This window comes from Ipomoea triloba, chromosome 7 (genome assembly GCF_003576645.1).
Source record: "Ipomoea triloba cultivar NCNSP0323 chromosome 7, ASM357664v1".
Lineage (NCBI taxonomy): Eukaryota > Viridiplantae > Streptophyta > Magnoliopsida > Solanales > Convolvulaceae > Ipomoea > Ipomoea triloba.
The window spans coordinates 3,613,781-3,629,369 of record NC_044922.1 but is presented as its reverse complement, the minus strand read 5'-3'; the positions used below and the strand labels follow the sequence as shown (position 1 = coordinate 3,629,369).

The 15,589-nt window shown below is 33.4% G+C and overlaps 2 protein-coding genes and 1 non-coding gene across 4 annotated transcripts; 2 read left to right on the top strand and 1 right to left on the bottom strand.

The window, feature by feature from the left end:
• Positions 1 to 4,385: 4,385 nt before the first annotated feature.
• LOC116026058 (peroxidase 46-like) lies at positions 4,386 to 8,082 on the bottom strand. Its single transcript, XM_031267503.1, has 5 exons — positions 7,750 to 8,082; positions 7,018 to 7,197; positions 6,305 to 6,470; positions 5,166 to 5,391; positions 4,386 to 4,780 (listed from the first exon to the last, which is right to left on the bottom strand). Exons 1-5 carry the CDS (start codon positions 7,987 to 7,989, stop codon positions 4,588 to 4,590), a joined length of 1,005 nt encoding a protein of 334 aa, XP_031123363.1. The 5' UTR covers positions 7,990 to 8,082; the 3' UTR covers positions 4,386 to 4,587.
• Positions 8,083 to 9,317: 1,235 nt separating this feature from the next.
• Positions 9,318 to 9,389, top strand: TRNAQ-UUG. The gene has a single exon. It is a non-coding gene; the product is annotated as a tRNA-Gln (tRNA).
• Positions 9,390 to 10,820: 1,431 nt separating this feature from the next.
• On the top strand, positions 10,821 to 15,336 carry LOC116024822 (chaperonin 60 subunit alpha 2, chloroplastic-like). Of its 2 annotated transcripts, XM_031265825.1 has the most exons (10): positions 10,821 to 10,950; positions 11,033 to 11,204; positions 11,479 to 11,600; positions 11,680 to 11,887; positions 11,996 to 12,141; positions 12,572 to 12,878; positions 13,132 to 13,194; positions 13,261 to 13,382; positions 13,871 to 14,071; positions 14,392 to 15,336. In XM_031265825.1, exons 1-10 carry the CDS (start codon positions 10,888 to 10,890, stop codon positions 14,683 to 14,685), a joined length of 1,698 nt encoding a protein of 565 aa, XP_031121685.1. In that variant the 5' UTR covers positions 10,821 to 10,887; the 3' UTR covers positions 14,686 to 15,336. The 2 variants fall into 2 exon arrangements, with proteins under 2 accessions (XP_031121685.1, XP_031121684.1); XM_031265824.1 differs by having other exon boundaries at positions 13,132 to 13,382.
• The last annotated feature ends 253 nt before the right edge of the window (positions 15,337 to 15,589 follow it).

Sequence of the window (15,589 nt, the reverse complement as noted above, 5' to 3'; positions counted from 1 at the left end):
CACAGTTGATTCAAAGCAAAACTATATATCCTATCAAACAGTAATTTTGTGTATGTAGTTACGTTGCAACACTTTAAGAATCATACTCCTCAATCTTATTTACCAGCTAAGCTAAGCTTCCTTTGGGTAAAAGAGAACAAAATATATGTTGTCTAAAAAATATATATTTGTTGGTATAGTGTACACTTATAAATTCTTTTCAATTATATATATTTTTTTATTTTTTATTTTACCCTCAAAATTTTAAATAGAGTTTATTACCAAAATGGTCCTTCGACTATTGCGAAATTACCAATTTGATCCTCAACAATTTTTCGTGACCAATTAAGTCCCTTGACTTTGAAAAATTTAACCAATTTGGTCCCCCGTTTATTTTTTCGTTAAACATCCGTTAAATCAGGACCAAATTGGTAATTTTGCAATAGTCAAGGGACCAAATTGGTAATTAATTTTTGGGATAAACTACAAATAAGCCATCGTACTATTTGGAAACAAGCAATTAGGTCATCCAACTCAAATAACCCCACCCATCAAACTCAAAAATATAAAGCAATTGAGCAACTAAAACCGAAAAAAGGAGCAATTAACCTATTTTTAAAATTTCCGACGACAAATTCTGGCACCGGCGATCATTTCCGACGACCGGCGGTGACCAAGTCGTCGCCGGTTGCCATTTCTGGTCGCCTTCCCCACAGAGAAGGCAACCAAGTCGCCTTGCTGGCGACCGGCGGCGACGAAATGGTCGCCGGTGCCGGAATTTGTCGCCGGAAATTTTTAAAATGGGTTATTGCTCTTTTTTGGGTTTCAGTGGCTCAATTGCTTTATTTCTCTGAGTTTGATGCCTTATTTGGAGGTTATTTGAGTTGGATGGTCTAATTGCTTGTCCCTAAATAGTACGATGGCTTATTTGTAGTTTATCCCTTAATTTTTCACTGAAATGATCCATTGACTATAGCAAAATTACCAATTTGGTCCTGATTTAACGGATGTTAACGGTAAAATAAACGAAGGACTAAATTGGTTAAAATTTTCAAAGTCGATGGACTTAATTGGGTACGAAAAATTGTCGAGGACCAAATTGGTAATTTTGCAATAGTCGAGGGACCATTTTAGTAATAAACTCTTTTAAATATAATCACTTATACACTGTATTTAATTACTTTCTTATATACTTAACAACTTTTTCTAATTTTATTTTTTTCTTTGTTCATAATGTATTATTAATTATTTCTATTATCACTTTCTTTATAATTTTATTATTTGTTTATTCATTGGTATTTGTTCAGGCATGCGTGCAATGCATTGTTTTTAATTAGTAGTGTTTTATAAAGTCAAATTGGCCTGTGAAAGTTTGTGCACAAAAAACACTTTTTGTACATTTTAAAAAGAATATTAATTAAACCAAAGACTTTATACTTAAAGTTACTCACCTTGTCAAACAAAGTTGCTTAGTCAAAACAAAACAACTCAAAGTTACCATTAATTCAATATTGTATCACTTGGTATAGTCTAAATTAATGTTTTTGTAATTATTGAATTTTGCTATTCTACATTTACTAATTAATAGCATATTATGAATTTTTTTTTTTTGTTTATTATATTTCCTTGTTGTGGTTATACATTTTTAATTAAAAAATTTCACAATTTTAATTTAATTTGTAACTCAAAAGCATATCAAATAGTTATATTTCAAGAAAAATATGGACACTAATGATTTGAATAATAGAAGAAGAATTATGCTAATTAATGGATTTAGTGAACTTAAGGCAAATGGATTAAAATATACTATGGAAAAAAAACAAATAATAAAGTAGTTATATATGATTATATATAGTGTTTAGGTAACTATTCGGGCACAATTTGTCTATAAAACGAGTACAATAATAGTACAATTGTCAATAGTAAAAATCTTATTACGATGTGTTGATGTATTATTTATTCGGACATTTTTCTTGAGAATAATAAGAGTTCTTAGATAGTATAATTAGGTCACCAATAATAGTGGTTTACACTTGTCAAATGGTGTGCACTAATGTTGGTAGACTTTTGGATCTTGTGCTGCTCCACAAGGACTACCAATATTCCATCACAAGCTATACTCTTTATTTCTTTCTCGAAAAATCAATGAAATGCTAAATTTTGAATTGTTGAGATAAAACTGGTGTGATATCTTGGGGATGTTAAAATTTCAATTGTTGAGCTACAAGTGACATGGTATCATGGAGATATACAATCTTATCTCCTAAAAAATATATCTAATAATCACTTCTTTACGGTGTAAAAGTGGGTTGAGCCCCGCTGCCAACCCTAACCTGCCTTACGATGGGGCGGGTTAGGGCTTAAAAAAAAACCCACGAAGAAGCGGGCTTTTTATAAATTTTTAATTTTAATTTTAAAAAAATTAGAAAGATATAATTCATATTGAAATAGTTCTAAAACATTCATACTTTTTAAATCATATTACATATTATTGTTCATTACATTCTATACAATAGAAATATAATTAATACTTTAATATAAAATAAATTAATACAAACTATAATTATAATTAAAATATTAAAATACCATTATCTATCAAATCATAGTATATATAAATTAAAATTAAATTTTTTCCTAATTATATATTAAAATATAGTATTTAATATAATATAAATATTTTTTTATTATAAAGTTCTTTTAAAAAAAAAAAATAGAGTTTTGGAGCTAGCCTGCAGGGCCTGTAACCCACATGGCGTGGGTTAGGGTAAAAAAAAAATTGGCAAGCAGGCCCGCAAAACTTTTTAACCATCGTGAGGCAGATCAACCTGCATTAACGTACATGCCGAAATAGTACGTAGGTTAACTAATTACTACACAAATTTTGATTTTTTTAAAGGGTAGCATTTAATTATCCAATTATATTATAATATGATTAGTCAAGTCACTATAGTAATTGAAAAAAAAAAAGATTTTTTTTTTTTTAACTACATAGATGCAACATAGTAGTGCGACATGCATAAGCGAATATTAGGTAATAATTTTAGTAGGGAAAAAATTCCATTATTTATAGATGAAAGAGATTTATCACCAACTACATTTACGAATAAAAGAAGTCATGTCCTATATATGGACTTTAGTAAAGTTAAAAAAATATAAGTTGAAAAGTATAGGTGTAAAGATTAGAAGATGAGTGTGTAAATAGAGTCGCCATCATATGCATGAAGTGTGCAAGTGAAAAGGTCTATATATATAGAGAGAGAGAGAGAAGATGTTGACATTTGATTTGTAAAGAGCCAATGGTTTGATTGTGGTGGCCGGTGCTAATGGTTGTGTGATTTGGTGGAAGACCGAATATATATTGACTCTTAAGGGGTAAGAAATTTCTTTTATATTCGGTGGGCTGATTGTCCGACTCGCAATTTATTTTCGATGTGGTTTTAAGAGGCGGACTGTTATAGAGTTAGTATTAATCCGATTAAATTGGGATTGTCTAAAACCTTTTGCATTTGACCATGTTCGACCATCACAATCAACTCAAATATATAAAGACTCATCAACACCCTTCACCATCCATATTCCATATATACCAAGCTAGGACATCACAAATCACAATCATCAACTCCAGCCAACGTTGTAAAACCAAGACAAAGGGGAAAGACAAAAATGTAGCTACTTCTCCAATTATATCTCACACTGGGTTCAGTGAAATAAATCAAGAACTCTTGAAACATGTGTTAAATATACTTTTAATTTTTCTAATGTTTGTTACATTAAAAAAAATGAGCTAACGTTTAATATGATCATTTTGAGTGAGTTATAATTGTGGTGGGTTCACTTCCGTTTTGCATCGGGTTACAGTGGATTATGGTTCTCCAAGTTGAGAAATGAATATGATATATTATATATATTCAAAATGAATAATAAGTGAATAATAAATTGACTATGTATCAAAGTGTAGCTATTTGTATTGTGATGACTTTTAATTTAAGCACCATAAAAGGAATTCTCAACTTAATTAATATTATGGGAAGAACCAAATACCATCTTTAATTAAAGAAATATTGGATAATTGGTTTAAGGTTGGTATGTAAATAAGTGACATTATTTCAAGCGAGTTTAAATACCAATTAAAATTGGGTTAAATTAGAATCAAATTTTTCTGTCAAAAGACTTTGTGGTCTAGTGGCACTCGGTTGTACTCTCACATGAGAGAGAGTGGATTCAAGTCTCAGTGGAAGCGATATTGGTTTTTTTAATATATTTAGACACTCAAAATGGATAATAGGTGAATGAAGAATTGATTTTCAAATATGAACTAAGCAAAAGCGTATTGGGAAGGTTTTGAAGAAATTTTGCCCTACCTTAAAAACGATGTGAATTTGGACTATTATAATTTAATTTCTAAATTTTAAAAGTTATGAAATATTTCGAATTCGTGTTCTCCTTTGTTTGAAATAGGTAAATTGTGGGTATAAAATACACAAATTTCCTAACATTATATTATACATCATATATGCTAACTTTTCGAACGGCGAGTACACATTTAAATAGTGATTGCACACTTTTCTGTAAGTCAAAATAAGCACTTACTAACATGCAATATAATGTTCAAGCGTTGACCGTAGAGCAAGAGCGTCGGATCTCTCCGTTGTCTTCTCCGGCCTTCACTCCGATGGTGACAAGCTTCAAGAATGATTGTTCCCAGCTGGTGAAGAAATTGTTTTGGTCGCCGGCGAAATCCTGCACTTTTGCCATGGCCTTTTTGTCTCTAAGCAATGCAGAATCTGATTGGAAGAGTCCCCTGTGTGACATGGCAAAATTGATGAGTTGGAAAATATTATACACTACTTGTTTAGGTTATTAAAATATAATCTCTTCGCCTATAGAGAATACAAATGAAACATGACATCTTAACATCTTTTTAAAACTAAATTTATACCTTATGATCCTTTAATTTGTCGGCTAAGGTTATAAGGCGTACATTTGATTAGCACTTGTGGACTTTTCTATACAGGACCTTAATTTTTGAAGCTTAATTGTTTTAATTAAAAATCATTTATATATAATTTATTATTTTTATACTTAATAATTATATTTCTAGAATTCACGTATTGATTTTAATTATAATATAAAATAAAATTTCAGAAAAGATTGGCATCAAAATTTGGGTGAATAATTTTGTATACCTGTGTGCTAGCAAATCCTTGTAGTACTGGTTGTCAAAGAAAGACGGCGTTACGGGGTCGTTGTTGACGGTGACGGCGTCGCTTGCTCTGGACGGGCACTTCCTTGCTAGCTCCGCCGCGTATGCTTCGTCTAGGGCGGTGTCTACGGGGAGAAAGCTGCCATTGGAGGCCAGCTGGAATCTGTCGCTGAAAGCACTGCAATGGGCCGATCCTATAGTGTGTGCCCCTGCATTTGCATTGGTGTTGGTGATCAATTAATGAGTGGTATGTGTAGATGTAAATGCATATGAATGCCCCAACAGCCATAGCACCACATGGTTTAATTAATTTAAGAAATGTTATTAGGATTTTGTCACTAAAAATCTTCAATTTTCCGACCACTTTTCTGACCATCTAGACAAATAATTTTAAAAAGTGACAATTTTTTTTTTTTAAATTTTCTTTGAAGATGAGTTGGGTTGGACGGAAAATGGTCGGGAACGGCTGATTCCGACAAAAAAGTGTCGGTTTTGATCACTTTATGGTGGTTAGAAAATTGGACATTTCTAAATGTGATAGTAAGTGTTTCAGTTATTATCTTGGGTTATGTATTGGATCTCGGGAAGGTCATTTGATATCTAAAAAATTACTTTAATTGACACTTTCAGATTACCTATCAACTCTCGTCACTCATGAGATTATCTATTTATATGTGTTTTTCATTCCTTATATTTGAGGAAAACAAAATCCTGGAAGAAAAAATGAGATGCCATGACTATTTTACCCTTGTTATTCGTTCTTGATTATTAGTACTTTTATTATTAATAATATTAATATTGTGTAGAGACATATAGGTCTTTATACACGTTATTCCTTACAATTTCCTAGAATCAATATTTTTAGCAATTTATTTTTCACCAACCAAACAATGAAATTCATATTCCTAATTAATAATAATAATTATTATTATTATTTTTGTTTATAGAATTTCAGTTCCATTCCCCTTAAAAAAAATTCATGAACCAAATGGCCCTTAAATTTGAGGTTCAAACTAATTAATAAACAACATATATTCTTGTTGCACTTAAATAATGTTGGATTTAGGATATATGCTTATAAGTTATACTTGGTGGTTGTGGGAATTGAAGTTTGAAGTGTACCTGAGAGGGTAACAAGGTCATCCAAAGACAGCCCTTTTGCAGCAAAGATTTTCACCATCTCATCCATTGTGAAACTTGTGTCTATTATGTTTGGTCTCACATTTTTACCCAAACTAACCCTCCCATCTCTCCTCCCTGTGGGTATCGCAACACTTGGTCCCCCTGCCTGCAGTACATGCATGTTTAGTATAACTAATAATAACAATTTGTTTTTTGGGTGACCAAAAACCTGTAACAACCATCTCAAAGTATATATCAGGTAAACTTGTTCTTAAGTAATAATTTATAAATCGTACAGAAAAGGTGGATCGCATTAAAACGGGGTTAATGACAAAAATGGGACTATTTGGCCAATAATTAACAAAAATATGAACGTTTTGAAATTGTGACAAAAATAGAAAAAACTCATTTGAGACATGCATTCGAGGTCAGAAACGCATGCCCCATTTGCATTCTATTTTTTTCGGAATACCGATACTTGCGTTTGGATTTGATATTCCGTAAAAAAAAAAAAACATAAATGAGGCATGCATTTTTGACCTCAGGCGCATGAGCCAAATAATTCAACTTTAAAATGTTTCTATTTTTGTCAATCACTGACTATATAGTCCCATTTCTGCCATTATCCTTAAAAAGGTATGTGCGGTGGGTTTTAAATTAAGAAAATGAAAATTTTGTATTCTTAAAAAGATATAAATTGGGATTTTACGTACAAATTCAACTGCGTCTCTAGCAGCCAGGGCAATTATATCAGCACAAGAAACAGTTTCTGGACATAAGATCTCTAGCACTCTCTTTGCTGAATCAACGGTCGAGAATCCTCCCACGGACTTGTTTGCTGGATCACTCCTCTCTGTGTCATTTCCTTGCAACAATATAGATGCATCGCAGCCCTGCTAAGCAATAATGTACACTCATTAGATTCACTGTACATTTTATTTTATATATACATATAATCAGGGAAAACTCGATCTCCCAACACTTATTGCTTAATTCATTCATAAGATTCAAATTTTTAAACTTTATTTGAAGGAATCAAATTTAAATAGAAATAACAATGGATCGGAGGGGTAAAAAATATTTAGAAAAAACATGTATGAAGTTAAATCCATTAATCTCATCACAAGCAAAGTAATAAATAATTATATTTCACGTACATAGTTAAAAGACAATAAAAACTTCATTTATAACAACTCAGCTATAAAGTATGAAGTTTTAATTAATATGTCAACTCATGTTGGTTTATTCATTGATGTCTTTTGCCAATTATGAACAAAAGGTGATATAAACCTAACAAGGCTATGATACCATGTTATAATATAAAAGGGCTATACTGACATTTAAAATTTGAATCTAATTAATCCATAATCTTTTAAACTTATATGTTCTATATATCTTATTTTGTTAATGTGAAACTCTTAACAATACAAGACAGATCGACATACCTCAACAAAGCAGTCGTGAAAGAGGAGGCGAAGAAGTTTTCCGGGGATGGTGGGGTCCACAGAAGAAGCTGATCTCACGGTATTCTTCACTATCAACTCCGCCGAAGGGCAAGAAATGGCGTAGAAGTTGAACGAAAGGCTCGACGCCGGCGGCGACAAAAATTGCAGCATCAGAGTCACGGCGGTGACAACGTTGTACAGATGGAACCTCCGGCACAGGCATGTTGCTGCTTTCTCCATGGTTGCACTACAGTGTACACTGAACACTGGCTATTGGTACTAATAAGCAAGCTAAGGATAAATGTTTTAATTATTATTTATCTCTGTATGGTAAGGGTTTGCAAATTTTTTGTGGTGGAAATGTGGAATGGACATGGGAAGACTGGAAGAGTAGAATGGAGCATTTATTTGGGTTAGTATGTATTTACTCGTTTCTGACAAGGTAGGAGGCCGATGAGGCATCCTCGCTAATTCCTAAGCTAGCTGGAGTTACGTTTCGTATACTGTTCCAACACTCCATCTCACTTCCAAAATTGACCCTTCACAGTTCACACAACTTATATGAAATATTAAAATTAACGCGCGATGAAAACATCAATGTTGGTTTTACGATCACGGAGTAGCCGGATGGTAGGTCAGTACAACTTTAAAAACAAAGAGAACATAATAGGACTTGACATAGAATTGAATTCATAACTCGTTTAAATATGCCTCAAGAGATATTTATACCAGAGTTACATGGCTTGGGAATGAAAGAAAAAGAAGAGAAAGTGACAAATTTAGACTTATGAACACCTCATGAACTGCCATACTTCTTTCCTAATGTTGAAAAAAGAAATTTTGTGCAAAATCTGAGGGAATCTCTGGAAGATCTATATTAACCGCCTCTAAGTGGGGCACTTGGTCGGGCGCCACAGCTCGACTGCCAATGCTAAGCGGGCAACCAGACTATCGGACCGTGCCTGTCAACTGGGCATCGCGGTCAAGCTGCGGGCTCCTGATACCATAGTGCACTTCTAACTGGATACCCTGCTCGGGATATCCATCAATCAGTGTAATATGAAAAAAAAAAATTAGTGAATTAAATAATAAGATGTAGAAATACATATTAACAATGTCAATTAATATAAGTGCAATTGATCTTTTCACAACTTATATGAAAAATTAAATTTGAAGGGATGAAAATATATGTCCAATAAAACATTGTGAATTAAAGAATAAGACGTAGTTCATGAATTCTATAATACATATTAATAATGTAAATTATGGTACATATAAGGATGGTAAAGTAGCTAATAATGTATAAAATATTATATTAATGAGAATTCTTATAACATTTACAAGATTTTTAAGCAAGGTCGAAAACTTAACCAGTGAACTAGGAGGGTGCCAAGCTAAAAGGAGAAAAAAAATGTCCCTTTCTACGAATGTCTGTGCCAATCTTTATAGAGCACTTGAGGGCACACATGCCAAAAATCAGTCATTTAACAACACATGGCGTTTGAACACCGGATAATTCAGTCGGTGGTACACATTATTATATTAAGGCAATCCAATATCACACAAGTGGTTCTATGGTGTAGTGGTTAGCACTCTGGACTTTGAATCCAGCGACCTGGGTTCGACTCCCGGTAGGACCTAAATGCTTTTCGCCTTTTTCTATATATTTTAAGCATTTGCAAAGATATACTTTAATAAGTTTAGCCCAACTGACATGACTGTTTAGGTGGTAAGCTATCTTAATATGCTTACATATTAATTATTTTATACCTTAAAATATTACATTAAATTATTATTTTTAAATTTCAACATGAATAAAAAAAATTTAAAATGACTCGAAACTTCTTTTTTTTTTCAGAACTTTTTGATAAACTAGTTTTGGGGATAAAATATTTTCAAAATGAAAAAAACGCAACCTTCATAAAATTTACATGCAATATGGGTTGTTAGATTTCTATCCAAACATTATAAAATTCACGAAGTATCTTTTGAAAATAATATTACTCCTCATTACATAAGAATACTGTTATCGGTTGTTGCCTCCACATCAATGAATGCGGCATTATGAAGAAGACTCATACCGGGCTCAATATAAAACGGAATGTGTCAAGGAGGTGTTGACCATCATTGGCATTGGTTGATTAACTTGTTTACATCTTGATGTCGTGATAAAGTTTCTTTAGATGCTTATGAATTGACCAATTCTATTACAGTTCATAAAATGATTAAATACACCTAACATTTAATAATCAAATGCATAAAAATGCAATAACTAGTACCATAGGAAGATGTAAATATTAACATAGTAAGAAATAAATTTAAAATAATAAAGTAACATTATTCGGTATATAATTTTAATGTGCAAATATGTGATACATATTAAAATGAAAATTAACATATTTTTTTGTACTCTTTTAAAAATTGAACTTCCAATTTTAATATTACATAGCAACTTCAATAGTATTGGTCTTTTGTATGCCAAATAGGAAATAGAGGAAGAGAATAGAAAAAAAAAAAAAGAAAAAAGAAAAAAAGGGAAACGAAAATACGAGAAAAAAAATGGAAAAAAGAAAAGAAGATTTATGCACCCAACTGGGCACACCGTGCATTTAGCTGAGTGCGACAGCGTAGTCCACGCATGGCTACACGATGGTTGCTTTCATTTTTCCTATTCAGTGGGTCTCACAAAAAAAATTTACTTTTTGAAGGAGAAAAAACTTTTTAAAAAACTCCACTCATTAGTCTAAAAACCCACATTAAATATTTTTGGTCGCAAAAAATCTCAAGAAACTACTAATAACGATGGCCTTAGCAAATATGCTTTAATAGAATTTTTTAGTATTAAAAAAAATTGTCTATAAAATATGATCGAGTGAATAAAATATAATAAATCGTATTTGATAGTGACAAGTTCAATTTATTTCTACTACTCTCTCAAATCCGTAGTAAATAAAAAAAAAAAAATTGCCAAGGGGATATAACTGGAATTAAGTAGAACTAACTAATGTAGAAGTTCAAACTCGTGTCCATTTGGTAGGCACTATTTCCTTCTTCACCAGTTCACCCCTAAAACCTCTTTAAAACCCTAAAGAAAAATCTCCAATTCCTCTGGAAACCATATCCAACTGGTCCTTAACCATGTCTCTTTCCATCTCTTCTTCTTCTTCTTCACTATTCTCTCCTCTAATTCCTCTCCGCTCCGTAAGCATTTTTCACTGCTCTCCCCTCAATACTCACATTAATCTTTGATAAATTCTTCATTTTTATGTAATTTCATCCTCAGGAAACTAATAGAAGGCCCTGTGCGTTGTCGTTCTGGAAGAGCAAGGCGAATAGAGGGATGCAGGTAGTTGCAGGGGTGAAGCGAATAGTTTACGGCAAAGAGTGCAGACAGGGGTTGCTGATTGGAATCAACAAACTAGCTGATGCTGTTTCTGTCACTCTAGGGCCTAAAGGTGAAATGAGTTTGTTTGTGTTTTTAATCTCTGAATAAGGAGGTTTTCTGTATTTCAGAGCTTTATTAAACATTTCTAGAAGGTGCTTGTCTGCTTGATCTAATTGCTTGAAAAATTTTGGTACCTCTAGGATATAGTATCGCTATAAGCAATTTCTAGAAGGTGCTTGTTCTAATTGCTTGAAAAATTTTGCTACCTCTAGGATATAGTAATATAGTATCGCTAAAGCAATTTTAGAATCCGATTTTTATCTGACTGTGAATGAAACACGCAGGGCGGAATGTGGTCCTGTCAGAAGGGGATACTGTTAAAGTAATAAACGATGGTGTTACGATTTCTCGAGCCATTGAGCTTCTTGATACAGTTGAAAATGCTGGGGCAATGCTGATTCAGGAGGTCAGGACTGTAAGGCTGAGTGTGATTTCTACACTAATAAATTGATCAATCAAATTCAAGTAAATTTTCTGCGTTGTAGGTAGCGACTAAGACAAATAGTTTAGCCGGTGATGGTACAACCACTGCCATTGTTTTGGCCCGTGAAATGATTAAGGCTGGGTTGCTTGCTGCGTCTTATGGAGCTAATCCTGTTTCATTGAAAAGAGGTATGGAGAGGACGGTGAAGGAATTGGTTGAAGTTTTGAAGAGGAGTAGCTTTCCTGTTAAAGGATCTGATGATATAAAGGGTACAGTTCTATTTCATGTTCAGTTTTTATTGAACTTCAATGATAACTCCTCCCTTTTGTTATTGCAATGTTGAGGGAGTGAACTTCTCTGTCTTTTCATTCATACAGCTGTTGCTTCAATATCATCTGGAAATGATGAATTTATTGGGAACTTAATAGCTGATGCAATTGAGAAGATTGGGTCTGATGGAGTTATCTTTATTGAGTCTTCCTCCTCTACCGAAACCTCAATAATTGTTGAAGAGGGAATGAAGGTATTCTGATATGAGAACTTTATATATGCAGTCATAGAAAGAGAACCATACCATGCAAGAGGCTGTAAACACCAATTTGATACAATTATGGTTTATCCTGAATCAAAGTTTTGGCCCTTCAAATTTTTTCCATGGGAATGAATGCTTTGAGGTAGTCACCATTCCAAATTGTATTAGTAGATCTTTTAAGGATCAGATGCATGTCTCAATGACAAACTTGCAATGAAGTGCTTTGAAACCCTTCATTTTTCTCATTATAAAACGCTAATATGCAATCTGAAAGTTCCATTTTTTATACAGATAAAAGGAATATTGTCATTTAGTTAACATTTGTGCCTTATCTAAATTCTCAACATTTGCATGCACATTACACACTCTTGTGTTGTTTCATGGTTTTCTTGATTCGTATCCAGGCATTCTTTTCATGCAGATTGACAAGGGGTATATGTCACCTCATTTCATTACAAATAAGGAAAAATCTACCATAGAATTTGAAAATGCGAGAGTTCTGGTGACTGACCAAAAGATATCAACTGTAAAAGAAATTGTACCCTTGCTAGAGAAGGCCATCCAATTGAGTGTTCCACTGCTAATTATTGCTGAGGATATTTCGTTGAATGTTTTGGAAACACTTGTTACAAATAAGATGCAAGGAGTACTCACTGTCGCTGTAGTAAAATGCCCAGGCATTTTACATGGAAAGAAAGCTCTTTTGCAAGATATTGCTCTCATGACAGGTGATCTGACATGCTTTGTTCTGAAATACATATGTTTTTAAAAAGTATGCATAGGGTGGTCTCTGAATCCCTCCCACTGCTGAAGGGATGATTTCCAATAGTTTCATTTTCTCTGAATAAATCAGATTAGTAGTCATGAAAGGAACCTTTGGTTGTCATGCTTCTTAGAACATTATGATCTAATGAAGTATTGCTACTTTTTTTTTAGTTTCTGTTTCTAACATTCTAATTCACATAATAATATTGGAAACAGGGGCTGATTTTCTATGTGGAGACTTGGGGCTTACCCTTGAGGGAGCAACCTCTGATCAGCTTGGTATTGCTCGAAAGATAACAATAACAAACAATTCTACTACTATTGTTGCTGATCCTTCAACTAAAGCTGAAATACAGGCTAGAATACTGCAGATAAAGAAAGATCTTGAAGAAGCAGATAATAAATATTTGTCAGAAAAGCTCTCTGAAAGAATAGCAAAACTCTGTGGTGGCGTGGCTGTAATTAAGGTAAACCCAAACATTATTTATGCTTTTGCAAGCCATGTATGTTTCTACTTGGTGCTCGTCTTAAATAGTTACTTGGGGTTAGATTATTTGATACTGAGCTAGGTTCCATGGTCAGGTTACTCTTAACATCTTACCCATGATGGATTAGGAATCATGTATTGCAATGAATTGAACTTGAATTTGCAAATAGATGATAGTAATGATGGTCCATATTGATAAAAAGGAAAAAGGACAATAAAATACCTGATGCAGAGTGCCACTACTAGTTTCTGGTCTGAGCCAAATAGCATTGCATTTACTAAAATTTTCATCTTCTGCTATCCTGCGTTTATTCCTCTCTATTCTTTTTGGTACTCCTGAGGGGGTTAGGGATTGAACCTGGGACATTTTTCTAAAGTCATACGCATATGTTGCTTGACTACGAAGGCCTTCTTTGGGTATTTCTCTCTTTATTTTGTTAGGCTCTGTAACAAAAATTTCTTGTTAAGGTTGGAGCTCACACAGAGTTGGAATTGGAAGATCGAAAGCTAAGAATTGAGGATGCAAAACATGCCACATTTGCTGCCATGAAGGAAGGTATTGTACCTGGTGGTGGAGCGACATTTGTACACCTCTCGAAACAAATACCCGCCATTAAAAGCTCTCTCCAAGATCCAGATGAGCAAATTGGTGCTGACATAGTAAAACAGGTATTTTGTATATCTTTATTATTTACTTCAATACACAATTTGGCAATTTTTTTGGGGTACTCGTACTTTAGTGCCCAGTTTTAGTGAAAAAACTAAATACTGAAGGAAGGAATTTCTTAATTATTAAAAGTATTTTGTTATGCAAGAATATGCCTTGTAGCTAGTATGCTTCTGAGCTTCAATTGTTTGTTTCAAAAGTCTTATATGTGCAGAAAACATTTAGCACTCTGTATTTTGATACCAGAGTTGGATTCAAAACTGCTATTAGATTTGCTCTTTTGAGACTTTGTAGTCATATTTCTGTCGACTCCAAATTCCAGGCACTTCTTGCTCCCGCAAAGATTATTGCAGCTAACGCAGGAGTTGACGGAGAGGTAGTTACACAGAAGATTCTAGCTTGCGACTCGAAAATGGGATTCAATGCCATGAATGGAAATTACGAAGACCTCATAGCTTCTGGTGTTATTGATCCCTGCCGTGTATTGAGGTGTGGCCTTCAGAATGCTGTCTCAGTTGCTAGTACAGTTCTCACAACTCAAGCTATAATGGTGGAGAAAACAAGGAAACCTAAGGAGAAGGGCATTCCTAAAATTCCTGGTATAACTCCTTATTAAAGTCGAGATGATGCAGGTAAAATCAAACACAGAAGGTCAGGCCAATCTTCCATTTGAAGTGGTGGCAAACGCTAAATTTAACGAGATGGCTGCAGAATTTTAGACAGCCATACATTCGGGGCAATCGTGTTGGCTCATGGTTCTTCATGAGGAACTGTAAATTTCCAGAAGCAGAGAAGGTACAACATCTTGCACATATGCATTTGCTCTGGTACGGTGTTTCTACTGAAGTGTCAACCACTATTAACAGTGTAGAGATGAAAGGTTGTTGATTTCAGGTTCTGATAGCTCAGTCACTTTCTGGGTTTCTGGATTCTCAATGATATCTAATGATGCCCAAATTTCAAATTTGGTTTACGGAATGATGATTTCGTTATAGAAAAATCTTGGTTCTTATTTTTGCATGGTCTTGAATTCTGTCGAATTTGTGTAAAATGTTTTTATTTTATTTTATTTTATTTTATTTTTTATTTCTGAATATAAGAGTACAACAAACCATCTTTTAATAGCAACCTCAATTGATAAATGAAAGACTTGATAGCTGCAGTGTGGGAGTTTCACTCTCTTGTAAAGGTAATTTCTTGTGAACAACATCAGATATTGATCCTCTCATTTAATAGATAACTAAAGACGTTAAGTCATTATGATTTATTTATTCACAATTTTGTCGGTTTAGAGTGTAAAGACCTTTTGATTGAGATTTTTTTACTCTTTAAATTTTACTCTCTGATGTAATGGGACATGAATAAATTATTTTTTGTGTGAATTTCAATACAAGTGTTTACATTAGAATTTTGTGTAAAGACATAAAAATTAAGAGTAAAAAATGAAGGTGTACATAGTAATTTCCTTTAAATTATCCACAATCACATAGTCAACATCAAGCCTCCATCACTTCGAGATC